The 24,886-nt window shown below is 39.9% G+C and overlaps 2 protein-coding genes and 2 long non-coding RNA genes across 10 annotated transcripts in view; 2 read left to right on the forward strand and 2 right to left on the reverse strand.

Annotated features, from left to right (window-relative positions):
- LOC135340242 (uncharacterized) overlaps positions 1-10,111 on the reverse strand; it is a 28,721-nt gene extending 18,610 nt beyond the window's left edge. Inside the window, exons 1-2 of one of the 2 annotated variants that reach the window (XR_010396269.1) lie at positions 9,832-10,111; positions 8,321-8,387 (exon numbers count right to left, since the gene is read on the reverse strand). This is a non-coding gene — a long non-coding RNA (uncharacterized LOC135340242). The remainder of the gene's footprint in view (positions 1-8,320; positions 8,388-9,831) is intronic. The other variant, XR_010396271.1, reaches the window with a different exon arrangement.
- An 11-nt stretch (positions 10,112-10,122) lies between these two features.
- Positions 10,123-11,545, forward strand: LOC135340420 (uncharacterized). Its single transcript, XR_010396346.1, has 2 exons — positions 10,123-11,021; positions 11,177-11,545. It is a non-coding gene; the product is annotated as an uncharacterized LOC135340420 (long non-coding RNA).
- Positions 11,546-12,167: 622 nt separating this feature from the next.
- Positions 12,168-18,519, reverse strand: LOC135339639 (uncharacterized). Of its 2 annotated transcripts, none has more exons than XM_064535828.1 (7): positions 18,407-18,519; positions 18,197-18,273; positions 17,020-17,326; positions 16,319-16,679; positions 12,889-13,073; positions 12,755-12,841; positions 12,168-12,693 (listed from the first exon to the last, which is right to left on the reverse strand). In XM_064535828.1, the coding sequence occupies exons 1-7, from the start codon at positions 18,426-18,428 to the stop codon at positions 12,368-12,370; spliced, it is 1,365 nt and encodes a 454-aa protein (XP_064391898.1). In that variant the 5' UTR covers positions 18,429-18,519; the 3' UTR covers positions 12,168-12,367. The 2 variants fall into 2 exon arrangements, with proteins under 2 accessions (XP_064391898.1, XP_064391889.1); XM_064535819.1 differs by having other exon boundaries at positions 18,197-18,276.
- On the forward strand, positions 18,501-24,348 carry LOC135340020 (uncharacterized). 5 transcript variants are annotated; one of them, XM_064536319.1, is made up of 10 exons: positions 18,501-18,677; positions 19,105-19,643; positions 19,698-20,028; positions 20,204-20,489; positions 20,623-20,727; positions 21,712-21,801; positions 21,865-22,094; positions 22,789-22,990; positions 23,313-23,379; positions 23,912-24,348. In XM_064536319.1, exons 4-8 carry the CDS (start codon positions 20,366-20,368, stop codon positions 22,840-22,842), a joined length of 603 nt encoding a protein of 200 aa, XP_064392389.1. In that variant the 5' UTR covers positions 18,501-18,677; positions 19,105-19,643; positions 19,698-20,028; positions 20,204-20,365; the 3' UTR covers positions 22,843-22,990; positions 23,313-23,379; positions 23,912-24,348. The 5 variants fall into 5 exon arrangements, with proteins under 5 accessions (XP_064392389.1, XP_064392397.1, XP_064392374.1 ...); XM_064536327.1 differs by lacking the exon at positions 23,313-23,379 and having other exon boundaries at positions 19,105-19,213; positions 19,277-19,643; XM_064536304.1 differs by lacking the exon at positions 23,313-23,379.
- Positions 24,349-24,886: the final 538 nt, after the last annotated feature.

Here is a 24,886-nt window from a genome sequence, read left to right on the forward strand (position 1 = left end):
TTGTTACTAGAGACTCAAAGTGAGCGATGCAATAGATTTTTGATACAGGTAAATAAAGCTATTGATATAATTATTTAACAGTAAATACCCTGATAAACAAGCTCTGTTTATATTTGATAATGCTCCGTCTCATCGTAAACGTAGTGATGATTCTCTTAATGTAAAAAATAAAAAATAAATGTGGGTCCTGGTGGAAGGCAACCTGTCATGAAAGATACGGTGTTTGATAGGAAGGTTCAAAAATTGGTTAATGATAGTGGTATTCCTATGGGTATGAAATTAGACACTTTGGGGATGAATGGGGATGAATGCCGAAAAAATGAGAGAGAGGTGTTGGGAAGTCATGAAGAATTTCAAAGTGTCAAAACACTTGTTGAAGAACTGGTGGAAAGCAGGTCCAACATATGCTTGGTTTTCCTTAAAATTCAAATTAATGGTTATAGTGTGTGTTGACAGTGCAACCAAAATACACGGTGTTGTAGCACATGCATCCTCACATACATCATATAATTGTTATTAATTTTGCTGAAGCACGTGGTGGAGGACTGTACACGTACATGATGACGCATGCATGCAAGGAAAGAGAAGGTAACCACTAACAATTGAGTAAAATAACTTCATAAATTATTAGGAGTATGAAACAGAGCCGGAAGAAGCGCTTCGACCAAGCCACGTGCTTGCATATAAATTTGAACACGACAGTTGTTTATTTAGTATACTACTTACAGATAAAATTGTCAGGTTTTTTCATGACCAGTACATTCATCATTATAGCTCCTTATTTAAAACCAGAATGATTACGTTTACCAAAGTATGTTCTTATATTCACTCAAACGGCGTTAATTCATTGCATCATCATAATAAAGTGAAGTGAAATGTCATGTCAAATCTGACCCGTGTCTGTCAGGTACCTTGCCATTTTTTTTTTGATTACCAGTCTTGTGCTACTATGAAGTGTATTAAAGACGACGAAGGAACTTGCACAGCACGTATTGAAGTGATTAGTGCGATACACACACACACGAAGAAGAATATCCCATATACAGGAGGAGTACAACGAAGCTTGTAACAGGTACGTGACTCTGGCTTTGTATAAGTGTTGTATATAGTATATCATGACATGCACTGGTAGATTTATACCCTTCACACACCATAGCGCAACAATTATTTGACCACCCACCCAATGATTATTACACTAAACTCTACGTTGTGTAAGTCCCATCGTCTTCAGTTTACAGACAAAGTGGGGCTTATCTTGAGTGTACCTCTGGTAGAGGTCCAGTGCTGTGCTGATCTTGAACTTCCTGAAAGTAGGTATGCAGGGAACTTGGAAAGAGAAGCTGAAACAAATATTTGGAACGGGCGTAGGAAAGAATTAACGCTCAGACCATGAAGAAGATACGCTTCCTAGAAATTCTGAAAACACGTAGTACTGCTGCTAAAACAGAAAACAAAGATATGCTGAAAAAGTATGCTATAAGAAGGTCCAAGGCGATTACGAAAGGATTTTAAACATGATTGTAGATGATGCCAAAAGGTGTACATCAACCATGCAATCTATTTTCAAGGTTTTTAACAATTATTATGTAATAATTATATACGCTGCCATAAGTTTTGTCTTCACACCCCTGGAGGCCATGCCGAGCTGAAGTCCGTGCTGGTCTAGTCTGCTTTGTTGCAAGTGAGTGTAAACTGTTGTTTCCTTTTACTTTCCTGTGGAGTTGGCTGCCATAAGTTTCGTCACACTGGATTACAATATAAACATGCTTCTCGTATGCTGCCCTGAAACTGATGTTCATGCGCATCTGTCACAACAAGAGTCTGATGACAGCTTATCATAGCCACGGCTCAAGACTAATCCGATTATCAGTAGAAGGACCTCCACTAGATTATGTGTAACTGTTTGGTCTTCAAAAACTAAACTAACAGAAAAATAAAAGTGTGAAACTGTGTTTGTTGTATTCAAAAGCTCTTCAATTTCTTCCAAATTGTGGCTCCCCATTCTGATCGACATGTAGAACAAAACATTTCTGAGGGAGCGCCTCCATTCAGTCCGGCCATAGCCAGGTCCCACTGTTTGAACTTCACTCTATAGTGGAAACACTGTAGATCTGTTTAGTTTAATATATAAAAATAAAAATAAAGCAGCTATCCTCTCGCTCAAGAAGTCTTGCTTTTTTACAGAAAAAGATTCCGGTGCATGTTCTAGAAGGTAGACTTAATTATTGTGGTTATTTTTAGTTACCATAAATTATAAGGAATGTTTATTAGTTAATTATCTTCTTGGAGCAGATACCTCAATAGTCTTTTGTTACAAAGTTATTGTAAAGAGGCCTGCATGTCTCTGTGTACTATACCCTAATTGCACGTATGTTAAGTTCTGTCAGTTGTTCTCATTGATATACCTATTGTTGTGTGAAGTTCTATCACTCAAAACTAAAGTCGAAGATACGCGCTGTACCGCTGGTGCTTGTTCAAACACTCTTGCCAACAAACAACAGATTATTTGAAGGGTGCTGTATGGAAACCCTTTCGCCATAGGCTGTTACGTATCACCAAAGAGGATGAGGACTGGTATCCAGAGCCAGTAGAAAAACACAAGTATTGTGAGTCTGATCAACTGATTGTCTTAACCTAAACCAGTTATAAGGTTATACACATCTAACAGGACTATGGACGTGAAGATGCAGTAAGGGAGCTAGTCCCCACCAATAAAGCGAGGTGTGTGAAACTCAATGGGTGTGTGATAATTACTTAATGATAAAAAATAGAACCAACAACGGCAATGGCAGGACTAACACTATAACTGCTGCATCACAACCCTATACATGTAGCTCATACATGAACATGTACATGTACATGTAATCACTATAATAGCAAACAGGTTTAAACGCCTCAATTTATCACTTAGGTCCATAGAGACATATGGTAAATGGAACAATCGGGACACGAAATGTTGAGCCTCATCCCTCAACATGATCTTCAATAAAGATATCTTATATCATCGATCATTTTGGGATTATTCCACACATTTATACTTGCGGTCACTCACCTCATTACCTGTCAATCACAGTCAGTCAACTGAGCATCAAGTATGGAACCTCAACAGAAGAGAGCCAGAAAAGAGTGTACAATCTGCCACACAACGTATGACTGATAGACCACCTGGCAAGGGTACACAAGCAGGACACTAAGGAAAAGGGGCAACCTTTCATGGATGAGGCCAAGGCCAAGACCCCTGACTTCAGTAACCTACTACATCTACCTACCATAAAGCATGCTAATTATACATCTTTTCTTTCAGAGAGACTAGGAGCTGAAAAAGCCAGGGAGTTCACTCCACCTGTTAAGAGGAGTTCTTGGGCCTGTCCCTTCTCTGATTGTGATACTGTGTCTAAGAGATTGGCAGACCATTTGGTGTCAAAGCACAACTTAAAGGGTGCTGCATGGAAACCCTTCCGCCATAGGCTGCTAAGAATCAGCAAAGATGACGACAATTTGTACCAAGAAGAAGTAGACATGTTGGAACAGTTAGTTGGGAAGGTGGAGGATTTTGAGGTAGAGAGTATAATTATCTTTGGACTATTTGCGGCCGGACTGTGATCAATTGATTGAAGAGCTTATGTTTCCAGTGCCGGAATGGGACCAAGTTTTACTACTTAAATGTACGAGCATTTCCCATAATTATAAGGAACCACAGGGCTCAACACTTTTATCCATGTGGCAAACTCCAGTAGCAACCATGAGTTTCTAGCTAATCAGATTTGAATGTTCTTATCTCTAGAGTGTTGTCTACATGTACATGATTGTCTAAGTAAGTACACGGTTTTCTAATTTTTGTAGGCCGTGGAGCCGGAGGTGGACGTGGGATGCTTTTTTCTCACTCTTGCAGCTACCAACAGATCATTCTAGTGCGAACTAACTACTAAGCAATGGACAAGTTTTGCTACGCACTGTTCAGAAAAAGCTACAATGGCATTCCAAGTTAGCTCTAATTCAAGAACGAAGCATTATTTTGCAATCGCAATCAAAGAAAACGAGCTCTTACTTGCAGTTCATTGAGCGGCTGTATAGCAGTCTACAAACACACACACAACCAAACTCGGTGAATGGGTCTCAAAGCTATAAAGTTACTAGCTAAATACACAAACACACTACCGTAAACCTTGCTGCGCATGTGCACATGCAATAGACACCAGGTCGTGTTTTCTGTCTAGAGAAAAATCGGCCTGGGAGCAAGGCTAGCTCTGGTAGCTGCAAGAGAGAAAAGAGCTGCACTGTTGCGACTTCAAACTTTTTTTTAGCAACAATCATGGTCATCATTTCCCACTCCTCCATAAAAGATTAAAGGGGGACAACCCCCTCCACACAAAAAACTCGAGTTGAAGGATGGATTATAAATTATATATATTATGAACAGATGCAACTGAGCAGTGCCAGAGCGATGGTTGATGTTAGTCATCAGGGCTTCATAGAAGGTGGGGCACAGCACAGGGGGGCGCTCGCCCCCCCTGGCAACTGTAAATTTTCACATTGAAAATATAGGCTATAACGCACTGTGTTACGGCCTGTGACACACCAACCAAACAAGGAGCGCTGCCTTAATATTCATAACAACAATAGAGTTATTTAATTAAACTGCTATTCTTCGACTCTTTCTGTTCCATACGTCCACAATTTCTTCTAACTAATTCACTATCTATAAGGGGGTACGTGATTCAAGATTGATTTTCATTTAAGTGATAAAGGCTTGTGTCGGCTCAGGCTATCATCATTATGGATTTTATCTAGATTCAGCCAAGGCAATTGCTTTTTTATTACATTCTACAATACTATTTACAGTACTTAATATATGCACTAGATGCGATGTACGACAGTTTCTAACACAAAAATGTCCTTGGGCACATGCCCCCAGACGGCTGTGTGCGTTAGCAGACACGGATAATCACCCCCCCCCCCCATTTTTCTGAAATGTTGATTTTGCCCCCCCTGTCAATTTTTTTTATGAAGGCCTGGTCATCATTGGATTTATAATGTAAACACTCCTTTTAATTCAAGTACATGCATGGTAAATAATGTCAGCACATCAAATTTATACGGCACTCACAAAGCAGGAACAAAAAAAAGCTAGCCTCTCCCAATTTTGACCATACCATGCAAGTATTTTCCTCTGCACTGCACAGAAACACAGCAATCTATGGAGGCAGGAGAACCCTAACAACCTGCAACACATAGCTGTCAACAAATTGCTTCTGCTTCAAAGTATGTGTTAGACAACATCGTAATATCGATATTGAAGAAAACAACACCTCTTATAATTTTCCAGAATGCTATAGTTCAAGCGGGCTTATTGCAAGGGGACAATCAACGATGCATCTCATACGGAACAGCTGCCTGATTGTTTTGAGCCAAACTGAACATTGTTGTGTATTTTAATAAGTGCACGTTTTATATGTATTTCCATGCATGTTCATTTTCACATACGGCTCTTAATTAAGCTTAACAACATGCGGCGGTGACAGCTACTAAATACACAAATGGAGCAACTACAAACATTCCGGTAAGAACAAAAGAAAAGTTAACAAAACGAACATGTTGCTCTTGCAAATCCTTTACAAATAATTATTATAATTATTGTCCGTATTATGATTCTCCCGCGGTGCCTAGATTTCCTAACTGCAAAACCTCTAGGTGGCCAATACTGAGTAGGTAGAAATAATTATGCCCCCTATTATGCCCCAAATTCAGCCTATTATGCTTGTGGCCATTATGTAGTCGGGCGTCGCCTCCCTCTGAAAGGAGGTCGGGAATCAAGCCTATCCACAGTGTTGTTCTGGCCTGTTACGCAATTAGCCTCGTTCCCAGGCCTTACTTTTTCTTACTGTTGTCACTGTTCATCCATAAACATAAGAAAGACATAGCGAGGCAGCAAAGAAAGAAATGGGCGTACAGTTAAGAAAAAGTAAGGCCTGGTTTGGGAAATCGCGTGATCCACAAGGATTTTTATGAACGTGGGCGATATGTAGCCCACAATCGTGACGTAAGGTATTCTCCCACGCATTCAGAGTAAGACTGTACTGTACTGTACTGCACTGAGACAACCACCAAGCTGTGCTGCAAGTCAGCTCAGAGAACCAGCGTGGCCAGCTCTGGTGGCAGTAGCTACCTGCTATATGATAATGATGACTAAGCTATTCTACTATAGCATGTAGAAAGACACAAGAAAAGGTAATAGTGATAGAATCTAAACACACAATCTAGACTAGTAGATCATCTAGCTAAGCCTAAGGTATAGCTAGCTCTATATAGTGCTTGCAAACTTCCAGTTCCAAGTCCATGTCCAGCTTGCTGCAGGCAAAGTTTTATTAGTCGTAGACCTCTGCGTGGGCAGTCCAACATCTCTAGCTCAGTATGCCCACGCTCATTTTCACCCTTCTACCACCCTTCTACCCTCACGCGACTTCCCGATACAGGCTCTCCTTTTTCCTAACTCTACGTCTATTTCTTTCTTTATTCCTCCAATTACTTTATTCCTCCAATTAATACCGTATTTTATCTCATTGAACGAATAATACAGTATTTTATCTTATTGAACGATGTGATAAAGAACAGAAAAAGGAGAGCCTGTGTAGAGGCTAACGCAATAGCATCATGAATATTATTCATTCTAGCCAATAGCGATGATTAAAGTGGATGCTCAGTCAATCCAATGTGTGCAAAATTTACACGTGGTAAAATTACTGAAATACTGCAATCAGAACAAAACTGTACATAGGCTTGGTTCCCGTCCTCCTTCCGTGTAACGGTGAGGGCGGCGATGCCCGTCTAGCCCATTATGTCCCACATTGAAGTCATAAATGCTATGTCATTGTGGTCAGTCAGCCCCCTGGGATTTAGATGGTGTCTACATAAGTCAGTTTTAGATACATTATCTTATACACTTTCCTCTAACAGACTGCTTGTTATAGATACTACTACTTTCTACTCCAGTACAAAGAGGTACGATCTCACCATCTTGGGACTAGCACTCACAGGCCAAATAAAGCTAACTTATCTATGAGCTACACAAACAGCCTGTGCCAGAAATCCAGAGGAGAAGAAGACCTTTGTTGAGAAGCTTTTTGAATTCAATTTGTCGATTCAGCAGTAAAATTATGAATGCGTACAGAATGGAGGGCGTCACAACGTAAGAATCTTTTTTGTAATCATAGGCGAGCATGCGAGGACTTCAGAGAACAAGACAGCGCAAAAAGGAATTCTGTTTCAGGGGTAACCCATACTTTGTTGTGAGGCAGCAAAGAAGGCTGCGGAAGGGTGACAGGTCAAGAGTGAAAAGCACCATGCCTCCGTCGCTTAGGCGGGAATATATGCTGCAGGACACCTGTTTGAATCAAATTCTAAGTAAAGTTTTTAAAAAGTGGACTGGTTTTAGCTATGACAAGAACTGAAAAGTCGCTAAGCCATTGCGACCTGCTTCCTCTCACTGATTCAAAACAATTTGTATGTGCCTGCAGTGGCAGTCTGTTAATTGTTTTGTGCTTGACATTAATTTTTACTGGGGTGCTGATGCCTCTGGTATACGACAGGAAGAACATTAGTGAAAAAGTGGGAAATGATAGTTGCACGTATGTAATCTAATGACACACAGTTCACCCCAAAAGCTAACCACAGTCACGTGACCCCCCAACCTCTAATCCAACAGGGTACGTGAGACCTGGTAGTACCAAAATATACCATGATTCGGATATGACACACTAGTTCCTGCGTACTCTTGAGACCATGGCTAATTCTTATTCTTAAAGCAATGGGAAGTTCTGCAGGACACCGCGCGACCTTCAGGGCCAGCATATATCTCAGATCTACGGTTCTTTTCGGATTACAAAAAAGTCATTACTACCGTATAGCACGACATTTTTGGGGCACTTATATTTCGTGGAATGGCCTCTAAAAGCATTTCGTTGCACAATGTTCGTGGAATGACTGCTTAACGGAAGCCACCCCTTTAATCTTTGCACATTATAGCAGATAATTCTAATTAAAGAACAATTTTCGTAGAGATAATTTTTGTGCAGGATTGCTAACCCATGAAATCAGCAAAAATTTAAGCCCCTCGGAAATTGCGCGCTATACGGTACCTGAGAGTTTGACACCCTTTCGGTCACTTATTAACAACGTAAGCTGTCAATATATCAACAGGTATACCTTGTACAAAAGGATGCCTAAGAACTGTACCAATACATACCACATGATGCTTTTAGCTGGCTTAAACTTAGCTACAAAACATTCATGCCTAGATAAATGATCACAGAACACTTCAAACCTCTAAATTGACGATGGTAGCACAGGCACTCTTCGATATTCTCTTCTAGACTGACATTGATATAGACCTATAAATGGGAGAAATACGTAGCTCTTATTGCGATATAGAATGCATAATTATAATTATATGCACAATAATTATTGAACGAACATTTTTAGATGAAAATTAGTTGTTATGCCTCGGTGCGCATGCACAAGCGAGGCATACGGTAGTGTGTTTTTGTGTGTGCGTGTAGACTGTTTCAGGATCAATGAAGTGCAAGTAAGAGTCTCTATAGGCTTTTAGTCATGTTTTATTGGCTTGGTATTTGTGGATTTGCAAAATAAAGCTTTGTTCCTGACTTACTTGGAATGCCATTGCAGCCTTTTCAGAAGAGCACGTAGCTAAACTCTACATGTCTCTATACATACATGTTCAAATTTGTGTCCCACTTCCCGTACTTCCCCTGCAAGGGCGGCTTTGCCCCCATCATTTTAAACCTCCTCTCAAAATTCCTGGCAGAACCCTGCTCACATGCCATAATTGGTAGCTGCAAGAGTGAGAAGAGAGCTGTAAGGTTGCAGCCATTTTGGCATCATTTGCAGCTCTCTTCTCACTCTTGCAGCTACCAATAGCTAGTGTTCTAGTGTAGAGCTAACTACAAGTAGAGTAGCAACACTCCATGGACAAGTTTTTATACGCATTCTTATGAAAAGGCTGCAATGGCATTCCAAGTAAGCAAAACTAGGCGTAACTCGAGAACGAAGCATTATTTTGAAAACCCACAAATTAAAATCCAAGAAAACATGACTAGAAGCCTATAGAAACTCTTACTTGAACGTCATTGATCCTTGAGCAGCTGTAGCAGTCTACACACAGACAGACAGACACTGTTTGCACATGCACACCGAAAACAACAGGCAGCAATTTCAAGATCACTTCTAGGGGAGCTAGTCTGTTAGAGTGTGAAGGAAGTCAAAGATGCAGGCGCCTTTTCAGGGTGGTGTCATACAGGGGGAGGGGGAATAATTATTATACCAACGAATGGGTTTTTTTTATATAACCGCAAGGCCTTAGAACGTTCAGATAAGATAAGCCCACATGATAATTTGTGACCTTTTGACATTGGCTCTGATATAATTACACTATAATTATGCATCTATTGGTGTGTTGCTCCCCCCGGGAGGGGTCGGGCCAACATGGGGGATTTGACTATACCTCAGGTCCAATTCCCCCTGGTGGGGGATAATTATTTGTTCAAATCCCCCTATTCCCCTCAGCCAACACGGTGTTTTGAGCCCCAAGCAGTTGCACGCTTAAAAAAAAGTAAGTATTTACTACGCAAGGCCAGGTAAAAATGGGGCCAACATTTCTAGTATCTGGGGGGGGGGCAACACATGATAGGTCATTATTAAATCAGCAAAATAAGTACGTATAGTGGAACTTCAAATTATTCCCTCTAAAATTAATGGTCACGCGTCATTCCATAATTATATCTATAGGCATCAAAGAATGAGCATCCATTGACAAACCTGGGAAGAAAGGTTCAAGGTCTTCCTCTTCATCTTTGGAACTGATCCATTAATCGTTGATTTCAGAAGCGCGTCCTAGATCCTGGAGCCAGCCTTTGTTATATTGCCCTGAGGTGCCCTCTTATCATCCAGTCTTAATCTCTATGATCGCACTGTGTACGTGTCTGAACAGACAAAGACAACATTTTTCACTTCTCCACGAGGTCACTGCATCTACTGCGCATGTGCAATAGACTCGCAAGCCACTCCCTTTTCTCTGATTGGACGGGGGCGGGAGAAAAGCTTCCATTCCAATAATGATAAAACGGGAACTGACTTCTAGTACACGATAGTACACAAATCGAATATAAATGTCACGAAAGTGAACGAGAATATCCATTTGTCAGAATCTGACAAATGACTGACGCATGCGCAGACAACTAGTACCAGGCCCAGTTGTTCGCCTAACCGTTATAAAAGCGAAAACTCGGCCTGGGATCGAGGCTACAGCCCTCCCTAAAGAATCAAGCCAAGGAAGAAGTGTACAGTACAGTGTGCAGCTTTTTCTTTGAGGAGAACGAACAAGCAAGCACGGCATCCGGTTTCTTAGATTAGAAGTGCAGACTCTGCAACTAACAAACGTTGTAAATGGCTCCAAGCAGGATTTGTCTGTAAGTCAACAAAGAACATGAAAGGTAGACTCGTACTCGCGGGCTGTCACTTTTATACGGCGAAAGGTACTCTGGTCAAATTCAGTGCAGTAACGCAAGTGGTGTAGCCTCTTTCGGGACCCTTCCTTTTTCTTGTTTTTGTCACAGGGTATAGGATTATAATAAGGGGAAGAATTGGAGGGAAAGAACGAACTGTTAAAGAAAAAGCAAAACCAACCTCGCTATAATGTCGCATGACGGAAGGCAAGTGGTAGACAAGTGAAAATAAACATGGGTAGTCAATCGCTGGGCGGAGCCTGGCAGGGCCAACAAATCCACAGCAGCCGACACATTACAGACTTTCACCTATTAAAAAGCTGCAGCATGATAATTGTAATTACCAGAAGCAAGCCATAATTCCTCATGGCAGTGCATGTTTTACTTGAGTCTCTTCAGCAAATCCCCAATATAATTTGAGATTCTTCGTGGATGCATGGTTCCTTTTATATCACAGCGATTCTCAGGGCAGATCTACAAACACATGCAGCTTCCCAAGAATTGGTGAGTATTTATCACCTCAACTGCATGTAACTCCCTAATGTCCACATGTGTTTTGTTGATGTCATATCAATTATAGGCCTGCCAATATATAGCAACTCCTTGGAAATGTACTGTTACTGCTATAATTATCTCAATCAATCATCGATCCCCTCCAGTCCTCTCATGACGACACCGCCCATTCATGAGGCGATTGTGCCCCTGCACGGCTCATCCCTATTGTCAAGGATAATTTATCGCCAAGTCACAAATTTACTGTAGTAATGTGCATAGTGTTTACTTTTAGTTGTGTTAATTAACTCATTTCCTGTGGTTAACTTTACTTCCTGTATTGTACTTTTCTGTTATTGTGGTTTCTGTTCGTTAGTAGGTTCTTTCTGTATAGTTGTTCTTTGTTCCCTTTGTGCCTAGCTATAGGGGCCCGCTCCAGGCGGCTCTTTGTGTATGGGAGCCTCTGCTCCACTGCCTTTTGTCTTGTACATACTTATACCTTTGTTCTTGTGCATTTTATCAGTTGTTGAATACGATTTCACTAAACTCAAATGTCTGCATGAACCTGCGACATAACATTTACGCAATATGATAGGCACTCGCATAAGTACTATAGGATTAGTTTGTATCACTCATACATTTCTATAGCACTATGGTGTGATCGCCTGAAGAGTATTTTGAACTAAATGAGAATGATAATTAGAACCAATTTGTCAACACTAAGACCAAGTGGGCCTCCTATCTTTCTCGGGATATTTAGAGTGTCCGCTATAATTGGAGCAGATATTGGTATTGAGCAATAGCCAGATTTATGGACTGCAGTGTATAATATCATAATAATTTTTTCTTAGCTTAATAGTTAATTATCTACAGTCTTTCTACCACCTCTCTGCAAAATCTGATGCCCTGAATCCAACGCGTTCCACCGAAGCGCTTTGTCTAAGCAGCCACGTACCATTACCCAATTTAGCAATCTTTAAGTGGCCGTTTCTCAATACCGCTATTTCAAAACTTTGAGTTTCTAACCAGCATAACTCATGCAGGCATGAAAAGAGATATGTGCCAACTAAGCATATCAATGCATAGGCAATTCTTTGCTCTGTCATCTGGTATTTAAATCACAAAAATTGTAGCCTGCTCTAATATGGCCTGTCACAATTATTAGAACAGTGAACATTTCCCAGAAAATTGTTTGGAAGTGTTCAATAAATTAGAGAAAGAACAATGAAAAAATAAAATTGTATATTACATATAGTGGCTATCTGTCCGGTAAACGACTTGTCAAGGTCTATTGCTTAAATCATTCAAACACAAATGAGCAAAAAATATTAACGCAATGTGTGTGTACTGTGTAGTCCTCACAATTCCTCATGAACATATTCTTGTGAATACTGGCTCTCTATATCAGATGCTAAAACAGCTAAACCTGATTCTTTCAAAGCCCAAACAAACGTTTCCCAGGTAACTGGTGTTTTTCCAGAGCCCTTTAGCCACACTTTTATTATTTGAACCACAATATCCTTAACTTGATACTGATTGCTTTTTTTAATGTTGTCCACCTTATTTGCATTACCAAGAAGGAGCACTCCAAACTTTTCATAATCAGTTCCTATTTCATTTGTGATGTCAATTGTGTCTTTCCTGAGTTTGAAGCTTAAAAGGTCAGTCATTCTCGGGCGGTCATCTACAACAATATTATTGTTAGTCAAGTTTTACTATATACAAAGGCACATAATTATACAAACCTTTCTTTATAACAGTGCCTTTAAGTATGGGTTGATTTTTTTGTTTTGATATCTTCTTAGATGATGGGGAATGCTCAGGTACCACACCTACAGATAATTATTATACACATAGTACAATGAATTCAGTAATTTACGCTTTCTGTTGTATGCTCTGTTCAAAACACGGTAATCTTCATCAGATGGTTCATCAACCAGATAACCATGAGAATAGTCACGTTGATGAACACCATTAATTATTCTCCTTTCCTCTGACGTGAGTTTTGCATACTCAGGGCTTCTTTTGTCTTGATATTCTGGCTTCAACCACTTTATGTCGAACCTGCATGCATGAGTGCAAAATAATAGTTATGTTGTATAACAATTCAAATGCGGACTATAAGCGAAGACCTATGTCCCCCTAAGAGGAAATCATCTAAATACTGGCTTTGTATTATTATTACAGCCAGTACGTTGTAATTAGGATTGGCAGAGGGTTAATGTTTTATCTCTGCAGGGAAAGGCCAAATCTGGCACAGCTATTTTCTTGAGCCTTTATTGTGTATTTATGTATAATGTGTTCTATGATAGTTTAAAAACGTTCACATGCAGAAAAGTTGTAGGGAACTCCCAAGCCCAAAAGTGAATTATCTAAACTTTGTCTTTTGGTGGTTTTTCTTGCTTACCAACCAATCTGATAAGATACATCACGTCGTGGTTTGTCTAGCATTGGTAAGTTACACTTATTGTGAATGATTTCACTTTTTGTTGTTGCTGCTTCTACATAATAATTATTACCCCCGTGCGCAGCAGGGGTAGTGGGACTGCTTTAACTGCTAATGAGACAGTATACTGTCTCATTAGCAGTTAAAGCAGTCCCACTATAGTTGAAAATAATAGGCTGCATGGTTATACAGTGGAACCCCTCTATAACGGACACCTTTGGGGAACAATGTTTTGGCCTTTATACAGTGGCCTTTGTTGAGAGGTTGTTTTGTACACAAAGTGTTCATTTGGGACCTATATACATGGGTGTCTGGCCGTTATATAGCAACCGGCATTTATTCGTAGGTGGTTGTTAACAGAGGTTCCACTGTAGTTTATAGATTCACGATCATTCTCCATAATGATAATGTCATTTACGGTAAACAGTTATCGTATCCGTTTTTCTGCTGTGCAATCAGAGATGGTGCAATGAAGCTCAACGCACGGGGTGCATGCTCTATGAGCATCTTGTTATGTGATTTAATTGTTCAAGCAGCAGTGGCTAGTATAGTACTGGAGAAATCACAGGTAGATGCCAGCAATTAATGCTAATCTACCCGCTACTCTACCAAACAACATACTATATACCTTTATCTCCAAAAAAACATGGTTTAAACTCGGGCAAACGTATGTGTCTTGCCTACTTGTTTGATGAATATAATCTGTCATTTTTTTTTTATCAACTCAAACATTTTCAACAACATAATTGGTTATAAATATTAATTCATAATACGGCTCATGTCCTGTCTTTAAATCTTGAACTTCCACCGGATTCATTGGAATTTGCTCTTAAAGTCCCACGAATCTAGCTTACTTCTGTACATTTCCAAAATTGTGAAACATTTTTAGGGGGATCAGGTTATACCAGGGGAAGCACCAACACGTGTGGAAACAAGAAAGCAGGAGAGAGCAGTATGTCAATCTGTCATAAACAGTCTAGATTAGCGTTTAGGCAATCATAATAAAAGACATGGTCCACTTATACATAATTACATTACGTGGAAAACATTACACGGTGTATGTACGTCATAAACAATTATGTTTGCATTATTTAATTGGCTTTTGTGCATGTTCATGTTGTTGTGATGGATTAAAGTACGACACTCTCTCGCTTTCTTGTTTCCACGTATATTGGTGCTTCCCCCCGGCAAATCCTAGGAATTTTCACATTGCAAATGTGTTTTTGGAAAGTAATAGTATGGCTAAGAGTGCAATATGGGATTAATAGCACGAGTAACAAGCAATGGCAAGGATACTAATTGCACGAGGCGTAGCCGTGTGCTATTAACCTTGCCAGTGCTTGTTATGAGTGCTATTATAATCCTTTATTGCATGAGTAAACGGATATGATAAAGTTCTCTGCAGATATTTTTTAGCCGCGGCCGTTATTCGAAAACAACCCGTTGTCATTGACAGTGTGCAATTACTCGATAGATAATTGCACGCTGTCAATGACGATGTGCAATTATACTGGACCGTATGTGATACGGGCTGTACACTCTCCAGTCACTATTAGCAGCACATATGATTAATAGTATGGCTAAGAGTGCAATAATTATGGGATGAATAGCACGAGTAACAAGCAAGCAAGGATACTAATTGCACGAGACGTAGCCGTGTGCTATTAACCTTGCCAGTGCTAATTGTTATGAGTGCTATTAATCCCTTATTGCACGAGTAGCCATACTATTGATTGTTAATCGTTTGTGATGCAGTTTTAAGGACATGTTTAGCTGCAGTTTCAGTAAAAAATTAGCCTCGGCCGTTATTCGAACGTGTGGTCGTCAAGGCAGTAATTGCATGTCGTGACGACGTGCAATTACTGACACGCGATTAACCACTGTACGAATCACTGAATAATATGACAACATGCGATTATGCTGTTAATTATAATAACAGGATAATTATAGTCACACGTACCTAGGCCTGTGCCAAATATTCAAATTGTTTCACCTAATTATTTATTCGCACTTGATATTCAAATTATTCAGCATACACAGCAGCGAAATTATATAGCACCAAAAAATCATTACTTTTTAATTTCAGCAGCAAATAACAAACTTTAGCACAAAATAATTATGTGGTTTCAACATTATTTTATTGGACAACAATCATAAAATCATAAAAATTAGGTTTACTGCCATGTAAATGTGGCCGTGTTCTGAGCTACTGCGCATGTGCAACTCAATAAATATCATTAAACTATTTTCACAGTTGAAATTATTCCGGAATATTTGGCACAGGCCTACGTGACGTACCAGAGTTCTTGTCATAATTATGCTGTAAGCTCTATATTTAAGAGAACACTCTGGCACTCCAATTAAAATGCAACACCTAAAAGAAAATACAGTAGACTCTCGTTAATCCGGCTCTCTCAAGTACGGTAACCTCGATAAATTATACTGGTTATTCCACGTATTGCTAGCTTGATCATTACTGCACAAAACTCGCCCTTAAATGCGACCACTTGCTATTCAGTTCTAGTTGGGCATGGCCCCACCCTGGACGCGAACGTAGGCATCCAGGGTGGGGCCACACCCAACTAATTCAGTTCTGGCTTCCTCAAACTAGATTTTTGATGTTATTTTACACATCATAGTTACGGCTCTGGTTACGGCCAGGTAATGATGTTTTGGGTGTGGTTTGGCAGGTACAAGGATTACACAGAGCATAATAATTCATTATCCTCGAGTCAGAACTGTAAAATTAGTCATTAGATTTGAGGCAGAAATGCAGACGAGAGTCTACTGTACCATTATAATTATGAACATTTGCTTTTCCAGCTGAGTTGTTTAGAGATAAAACAAGATTTGATGCTCTTACCAGTAATGCATGATGCTGTTTGGGTCGTACTCGGATTGCTCTGTTTCATTAATAGGAGTATCAGTTTTACTCCTAAAAAATTGGTCACCAGCTTTTTGACATCCACCAATTCCGTTCCTCATGTTTTCTTTCCCAATGATGAATCGATAATGGTCACCTTCCTTCTGGCCCAGTATGTCCCAAAAGTTGGAGCGCTGGTGTTCGTGGTCTAATCCTAATACATGGCCGAATTCATGAATAACATTGCTTTTTTTGGCTTTGTCATCCAGATGGAGCAAGCTGAGGCTCATTGTAGCCCGACGACGATAGTTAGGGTCCAGGGCATCGTTTCCAACTAAAGACCAGCTCACAGTGTCTTTAGCTGCAAACGATCGACATGCACAAAAAGAATGAGCTGTATGATACGTATAACCTTGCAATACTAACTGCATAATTATATCATGTATACAGGAAGATCTAGAGGCTGCTGAATATAAAGGGTATAATAATTATTATGCTTCAGATCACCTAACTTTTGAATTGAGAATTCAATTCCCCTGAACCCGGTTGAAGTTAGGGGGTTTGTGAGAGAGATGATTACACGTATAGTTATTATCTGAAAAGAAGTGCCACGTAATTACTAGTCAAGGCCCCCATCCCTGCAATCACTACAAGGCAATAGCTAATCTGATAATGCCAGCAAAGATTTTTTTATAACTAACATGAGTCAAACCACACTCGAATGTGCGCATCCTGCTGCTGCTCTTTCATGATGGGGTCCAGAGAGATAATAGGGTAGAATTTAGAATTTTTATTCCACGGGTCTACCCAATCTAAAATTTGTGCAGGGTTTAACTGAAAACCACGATACGTCCAATTGTCTTCCGCAAGCACATTAGGATTCATGAAGTGGATCTTAAGTTCTTTGACAGCCCATAACTGGCTCAATCGCATTGACCCGTACAAGGCTTCAGGTGGTGGCTTGTCTGCTATGAGATGTTGGCTAGTGTGAATTTCCTTTGTACAGAACTATAAGTAAAGAAAGTAGATCTATAATTATACATTTAGTAAAAATGCACCAGCTAAATTCCTTAATTTCTCTACAACTAGATGTATAATACTGAAACTTTGTTCGATAAAAAAAATTCGTTAGCACCATATGCATACTGACTACCGCAGGTGATGTAATTACAGCATTGATTAACTCAGACTGAACGCAAATTTTTTAGGTCCTAAAAAGCACCAACGGTTGCTGTTATGGCGCTTATAAAAAAGGCATGCCAAGGCAAGTGGCTTTTACTTTTTGGCCTATATAACTATTATGCGCATGCATCTGATGCATAGCTGTGTTCTATAACTGTCTAGATGCAGCTGTAATATACATGCAGATACCAAAAATCAACATTAGATCCACCTGCATATTAAGAGACGGCACTACTAAATTAGCGCACTAGCTTTAATTGTTGGGCGGGTCGCTCCAAAGTGTAATTATTTTTCGAGCGCTGCAATTATAAGACTCTAATTAAGGCAACCCTCCAAATATGCAACACTTGCGAGCTTAGGCAATTTTATAAACGTAGTCATAAGAACAGCTGCGTTGACAATTAATTTTAATGTCGTGTCCTAAATAGAGGTAAATCTAGCCACACCCTAGCCTCGATTCTAGCCCATGCACTGGAAAACACATTGTTCAAGTGGCCTGAAATCGATAAGTGAAGCTACCTCCAATTAGATGCGAACCTCTAAATATGCGACACCCAGGACTTAACATAATTTTTCAACCTCCGAAAGAAGTGATTTCTGGCTTCGTAATTATTAAAAATGTCGCCTTAATTAGATCTAGTATGGTAGGTCTATGGTACTCACTGTTTAAGATTTAACTAATTAGCTTAGACTTACAACATTACCAGCACCTTCTGATGATTCTATTACAAAGAATGTCATGAACACTCCTAAAAGTAGTGAGAACTGAGAAGCTGCTTGAAGGAAAGGATATATATTAATATAATAGGGTGAGAGAGATATCATTCACAACTGAGATACTATATAATTATACTGTATATTTTAGATAGTACACATGATAGCTCTAATACACTAATTGAGAGGTACCTTGCATACTGCTAAATTCCATACATGAATCCTGAGCTTAGGTTCTAGTCTTTAATATATTTGGGGGGGATCCCCATTATCACCTGACGTGATTTGGGGTGTTGGGAGGAGGGTCCTAGTGCACTAGTGTTTTTAGGCCCCCCATATCTAGTGTTTAGGCACTTAGGGCCCCCCTAGAAAAGTCTGCAGTGTCAGGTCAAGAGAGCTGAGCACAACAGCTAGATGGGCGTGGCCCGCGCCCATCTACACAACAGAGCATGCATGGACACAGGTACGTTGAGTTAAGAAATACTGTAGAATAAATCTTTAGCGGGTCTTGCTACATATGCATGTATAGATCGTATAGAGGGCTATACTGTTAGACACGGTTTTGGAGGTGGCTGGGATTTAGAAGCACTGATCATGATTTAGTATCCCGAGCATAGCAACTCAGAATTTGTTACTCACAGCTAAACCGCTTCTGACACAATCTGAACCACCTCCGAAGGTGGGTCGAATAAAACCCGTTTAACAGGAATGCGATCCGGATTCCAACCCTGATTAATTAAAGGCCTCGTGTAAACAGGGCTTTATAAGTCCGGCCCATAGTTTACTTCCTCTGAGGCACTTTTCCAATGTATTTCTCACGTATATATTTCCCATGTAGATCTTATCAATAGTGTCTAATTGGGTATTTTTATATTTTTTATTTACTTCAGGTCCTAGTCGAGCGTCGCCGCCCTCCTTGAAGGAGGTCGGGAATCAAGCCTATCCACAGTTTTGTTCTGGCCTGTTACGCAATAGTATCATGAATATCATTCATTCTATGTGAGTGCTAACCAATAGCGATAAATATCATTTATTAAAGTGGGTGTTGGCCTCGCCTCTCAGTCAATCCAACGTGTGCAAAATTCACACGTGGTACAGTTGAGTGGGTGTGATCAATCCCCTTGAGTACTGCAATCTGATTGGAGCTGGTGGAATTGTTGGAATTCCTAACAACATAACAAAACTGTGGATAGGTCCCGACCTCCTTCCGGGCAACGGTAGAGGGCGGCGGCGCCCGACTATTCAGGTCCCTGATTGTACACTTTTTATTTTGTATCAAGTACAATTTGGATCACTAGTAGGATCTAAGAGTGGTACCCTTACGCATCTGGAAATGTTTCCATCACCTTCTCACTTCCTACTAACATTTTAATAAGTATCTCTGTCACAATCACTGGAATTGACCTGATGTTTGAGAGCAGTTTGATAAGTGAGTAAAATGTTGTTTCACCTTGCACTAGAGTCGTATATATATGCTCTTCAGGTATTAGTGATATTCAAAGACTTCTACCTGAAACTGCTTGTTCTGAGAGCATCAGTGTGTGTGGTCGTATTAATATATTATATGCTGTGGATTCTGTTTCTCCTGGGGCTCTACTGTACTTTGTTTCCACCACAAGTGCATGAGCCACTAAACTCATACAGCAGCATTATGTTGGCTGTGCCAAGAAATACGGGTGATAATTTCAGTATCAGTCACACACCTCCTGGAAGATACAGTGTCTTAGCTTTTGACCTGGAGAACAACAGTCTGCCAAGAATGCCACTCTCTCTAGCATCTACAAGTGAAATACTGGAAGTGAGGACCTCACGAGGTACGTATATATAATAGTTGTACAATGTGCAATAATTATAATTATGTATTTGCTTTATGTAGAGTATACTAACTGCATGATGTGCACATGTCTGCATGATATTCAATGCCGAACATCAGATGTTTGTGTGTGTGCGTCTATGACAATGCACTTTGGTGCATGCGTGCATCTCTAGGAACTGCTGCTCCCCTGCCCAGTAGTGTAGGAATCACTGCCGTTAAACTACTTTGTGGAGATGTCGAAGTGACTTGCTCTATACCTGAAACAAGCTGCCTAGTATTGGTGCATTCAATCAACTCTCCAGAACAAGTATTTGTCCGGCTCTTTAACTCCACTGATGTCCGAACTGTTGTCTTCTCTGTTGATCTCATTGGTCTGTGTATCAGTGCTTACTTGGGCAAAAAATGACTCGATATTTGACAGTCAGTTGTCCTTTGTCACCCAACTGAAAACACCCACCGGTAAGATGATTGAATGGTTGTGGGTATTAGGATTTGGTGCGCATAATTATAATTATAAGAAAACATTATTTGGCGTCATGTATTGAACCCAATTTGGTTTATTAGAATTGTTTACTCATTGCTCTTGTTGCAGCCGTTCTTCCTACTACAACCGTTCCCGCTACAACGTCCAATGTACAAACAAACCCACCTCCTGAGATTGAGTCACGTCATCCACTTTCAACAGCAGTTATAGCTGGTAAGCACATACTGACTAAAGATATTGATATTCCAATAGTTTGTGAAAAAGCACTGCATGCGGGTACTGATGCCACGGTTGATCAGGTGCCAAAGCTTTACGGCAATATTAATGAAACTTCAGTACACTAGCAGACTATTAATAAATGCGCATACAGTACAATTACACTTGCATGCAAGGAATGATGAAAACGAGTGGGAAATGATTGACCATGATTGTTGCCAAAAGGTGCCGAAAGTTCAAAGTCTAGTTATTAATGGCCGCAAAACTCATAAAACAGTGCGGGTTTGCAACTCTTGCAGATGCTAACGTTCTAGTGCAGAGCTATAACTACTAAGTAGAATAGCTATATTCATAGATTTTGCTACGCACGAGTCTGCAACAAGCCTTCGAAGTAGGCAAACTAGCCATAACTCGAAAGAAGCAGTATTATGTTTGCAAATCCACTAATTGCAATCCTAGAAAACGTGACTAGAAACCGAGGGGCCGGCAACAGGACTGGTGTTTCTAGCGTATACAAACGATCAATATTTCCAAGCATATAGATTTCTGGCTTCAATAATAGATTCCAGTATAGATTTCATGGATGGCTCTATGCTCTATATGTAGGCAAGAGGCCATGCCTTTTACCTGCGGGAGGGTTACTGTCGACTATACCAGAGTCTGATCGACTGCTTGTCTTCACACTGCCTCCAATTCAGGCCTCTTTTGATTTGAGGCTATAATTATGAGGAAAGGCCACGCACACACTACAGTATACCTCGCTGTGTATGCACATCCAAGGCATAATTACTTAGATACAGGGTATACTGCTAACAATGCACAGTAAAAACACATTCGTTACAGTAATATAAAACATGCATGTTAAATAAAATGATTAGATAACATAAATAAAATGCATCTTTTGAGTAGAAATGACATACATTTCTGACACTAAAATATACGATGATTCATCAAGTGTTTTTGCTGTGTGTACACTTGTAGGGGTATCTATGGTGGTGGTGATTCTGCTATTGTTTGTAGTCACCACTGTTGCAGTTGTTGGAGCTTTGAGTAAAAGGAGACATCATGAAGGTACTTGGTATATACCTAAACAATTGTGTTCTCCTTGCATTGAACAATATTATTGACATGCAGTTGAGGTTCCAGAGTCAGATGGAAGAGTGGATTGGTCATCAACATTTGCAGGCATTGAGCAGCCCAACGAAGCTTATGCTTCAGTACTGAAGAATAACATTGCCTATGGGCAAATAAAGAAACCACAGGGACAGAGGATCGATGACTCACAAGCCCCGGCAACATTAGAGGGAGAGTATGAGATCATTGAGCCAGTTCATGTGTACGAGGATGTGTTGCCTCAGGGAAAAGCAAGTCGTGCAAATTATGTTAACATTAACTGATTATGTATCCTACCGTAATTATACTTCATTTATTGTCTAGACATTTATACGTATAATTATGGGACAATCAATTCACTAAAACTCGAAAATTGTACAAAGTTACATAATACGATTACTAGAGCTGTTTAAAAATTGGTTTCCTGTTGTTATCTGTACCGGTGTATGCGTATAGCTCATCACTCATCTATGGCCTCTGTTTTGCCTCGAGTGTCATACAGTTAACTTATGGGACGAGAGTAGCTGTACTTATACCGGCTATCGTTACGTACTTACACTAAATGTATGGTAGATCTAGTAGTCTAACTATGATTTGGGCTTTTCACACTGCTTATATTTTGATGGAGCATTATACAATTCACTTTCCTTTGATAAAAGGTATAAAGTCGCGTATTTGTGGGGGTTCCAATTGTATAGTACTCAGTCACCGGTACTGCTTTTATAGAAAGCTATCCAGTATACCACTGCATGCATTAATGAATCGTATATACAGAGATTATAACTGCAGTGGGGTGTCGTGTACATTTCAATATTGGATGATTAAAATTGTGCATGTATCGGGTGGATTCGTGACAATGCATGGAGAGAAAAAATCAGTGTTGAGTTTATTATTATTTTACTTGTTAGAGAGATGCACATGTAACAAAGCAAATTTTCGCTATAGGTTCCAAGTTGCATGTACAAGTTCACTTGTACCATGTGGACTCCGACGTACTAATGACTACCTCCTCAACTGTTCAGTCGCAGATCCTCTAGCTGTTTGATATGGCTCGCTCAGTTTCTTCCTCCCCCACCGACAAAATGACAAAATACATATTATACCGTGTCACATGCACTGACTGTGAGGATTAATTATTCCTATATCAGTGAGTCTTGTATAATTATGTGTGTTCTTTTGAACCGATACTAAGTTCTCTCATGCATGCAGGCATAAGTATGTTTGACGTTCAACAGCCTGCATGCTAATCATAGTGACTGCCTGTTTCGTTTGTTGACAGGCCGGTATAACAAAGGAAGTAAAAAGTACACCCTAACGGAGTAACCCTATACATACTAATTGTAATTATCTAGAATCAGTCATGATCTTCTGTGTATACAGCAATTGCTGTGTATACAGCAATTGCTGTGTATTATGATGGTTATAACTTATTGTGAAAATAATAATTATTCATTCATTCCTACGTATAGGGTAAAAACATTCAATCGAGGAAACTAGGTGCTACATTTCAGTGATACACTGAATCATGCATTGAAAGTATGTAGCTAGCTACATACATGTATAAAAGTTAATGAGCTGATGCTGAAAAGCCTTAATTCCTTTAAATTCTTGGGAATCTGTGTTCATAATAGATACTATAAATATGTTGTGTTTGTTGATCTGCCCTGAGTGATACAAAGGGAACCATGCATGCACAAAGAATCTGAAATTACACCGTAGGAATTTACTGAACAGACTGAACGGACTAAAAATGTTAGTCTGTTCATCAAATTCCTAGTGTGTAATTTGATATTCTTTGTGCATGCATGGTTCTTTTTGTATCACAGAGATTCTCAGGACAAATCAACAAACACAGCGTAATTCATAATTATTTATAGTATCTATGAACACAGCTTCCCAAGAATTGGTGTCACCTCAGCTTTATGTTATCCCAACTCCCTAATGTCCATGCACGTTTGCATGTTTTGCTGATTAATTATAGGCCTGTCAGTTATGCCGATAGCAAATCCTTGGAAATGTGCTGTTTCTGCTGCATGTATATCAGTTTCAATCAACTCATCCCCTCCAGCCCCCTCATGACGACAACACCCCCACCAGTCACCCACGAGGCGTTTGTGCCCCTGCTCGTCCGAAGAGTGGGAGGATAATATCGCCACGTCACTATGCTTTGACGAGGGTAGAGTGACAAAATCTTCACCAACAATAAGACAAATCTTCAAATATCAAACTGGTGATGTATTAACGTGCATTGCAGTCACTCTTATTGGGAGGAGATACTGACGGACATAGGGGAGCATGGGGAAATACAAGTGGTGTGTGTGCATGGGGACGCATTATTAATTGATGAGAATCCCTTAATTCTAGAGTGAACTATTCAACTATACAGTAGTACTGTACTCTGCAACTGCTGCATGTCGATGATTTTATAAGTCATTTTAGTCGGGATTCTGTATACCCCCTTTCGTAATTCTACCTAAGTTTGAAGAATCATTAGTATGTCTCGAACACATTTTGCTAAAATTGATTTGTCTTTGCATGGTACCGTACGCCTATACTGCAGAATTACTATACAATGTAAATTGTATGCATGAGTGCATGCCGGTATATACCATAGAAACTGATTAATAGCTTGACTGACTATGGGATAACATTACCGGTACATCCATGGCTGCTGATTGTAACCAATGATTGTACAGTCATGCATGGTTATGCCATTCGTAAGTGTTTATATATAATTATGGTGTTGGTAGATATTCATGATTGTGCCAGCACAGCATGTGCTCTCATTATACTGATTATGCTCTTCGAAGTTTTCATCAATAACATATAATTTTCAAGTGATATATAGAAACAGGAATAAAAGCGCTGACGGCCGTGACGGGTTTGAGTATAACGTTAGTCCCACATTCATTTACATGTAATAGGTGGCATAAAGTTGGCTGCAATAAATAATTGGATGTGGTACAGTAGTATTAAACAACTTTTCATACGGCTGCATGGACGTGGTCTGATTAGTACCCTATTATAAGTCCCACCCTGTGGG

Source organism: Halichondria panicea, chromosome 1 (genome assembly GCF_963675165.1).
Source record: "Halichondria panicea chromosome 1, odHalPani1.1, whole genome shotgun sequence".
NCBI classification, from domain to species: Eukaryota; Metazoa; Porifera; class Demospongiae; order Suberitida; family Halichondriidae; genus Halichondria; species Halichondria panicea.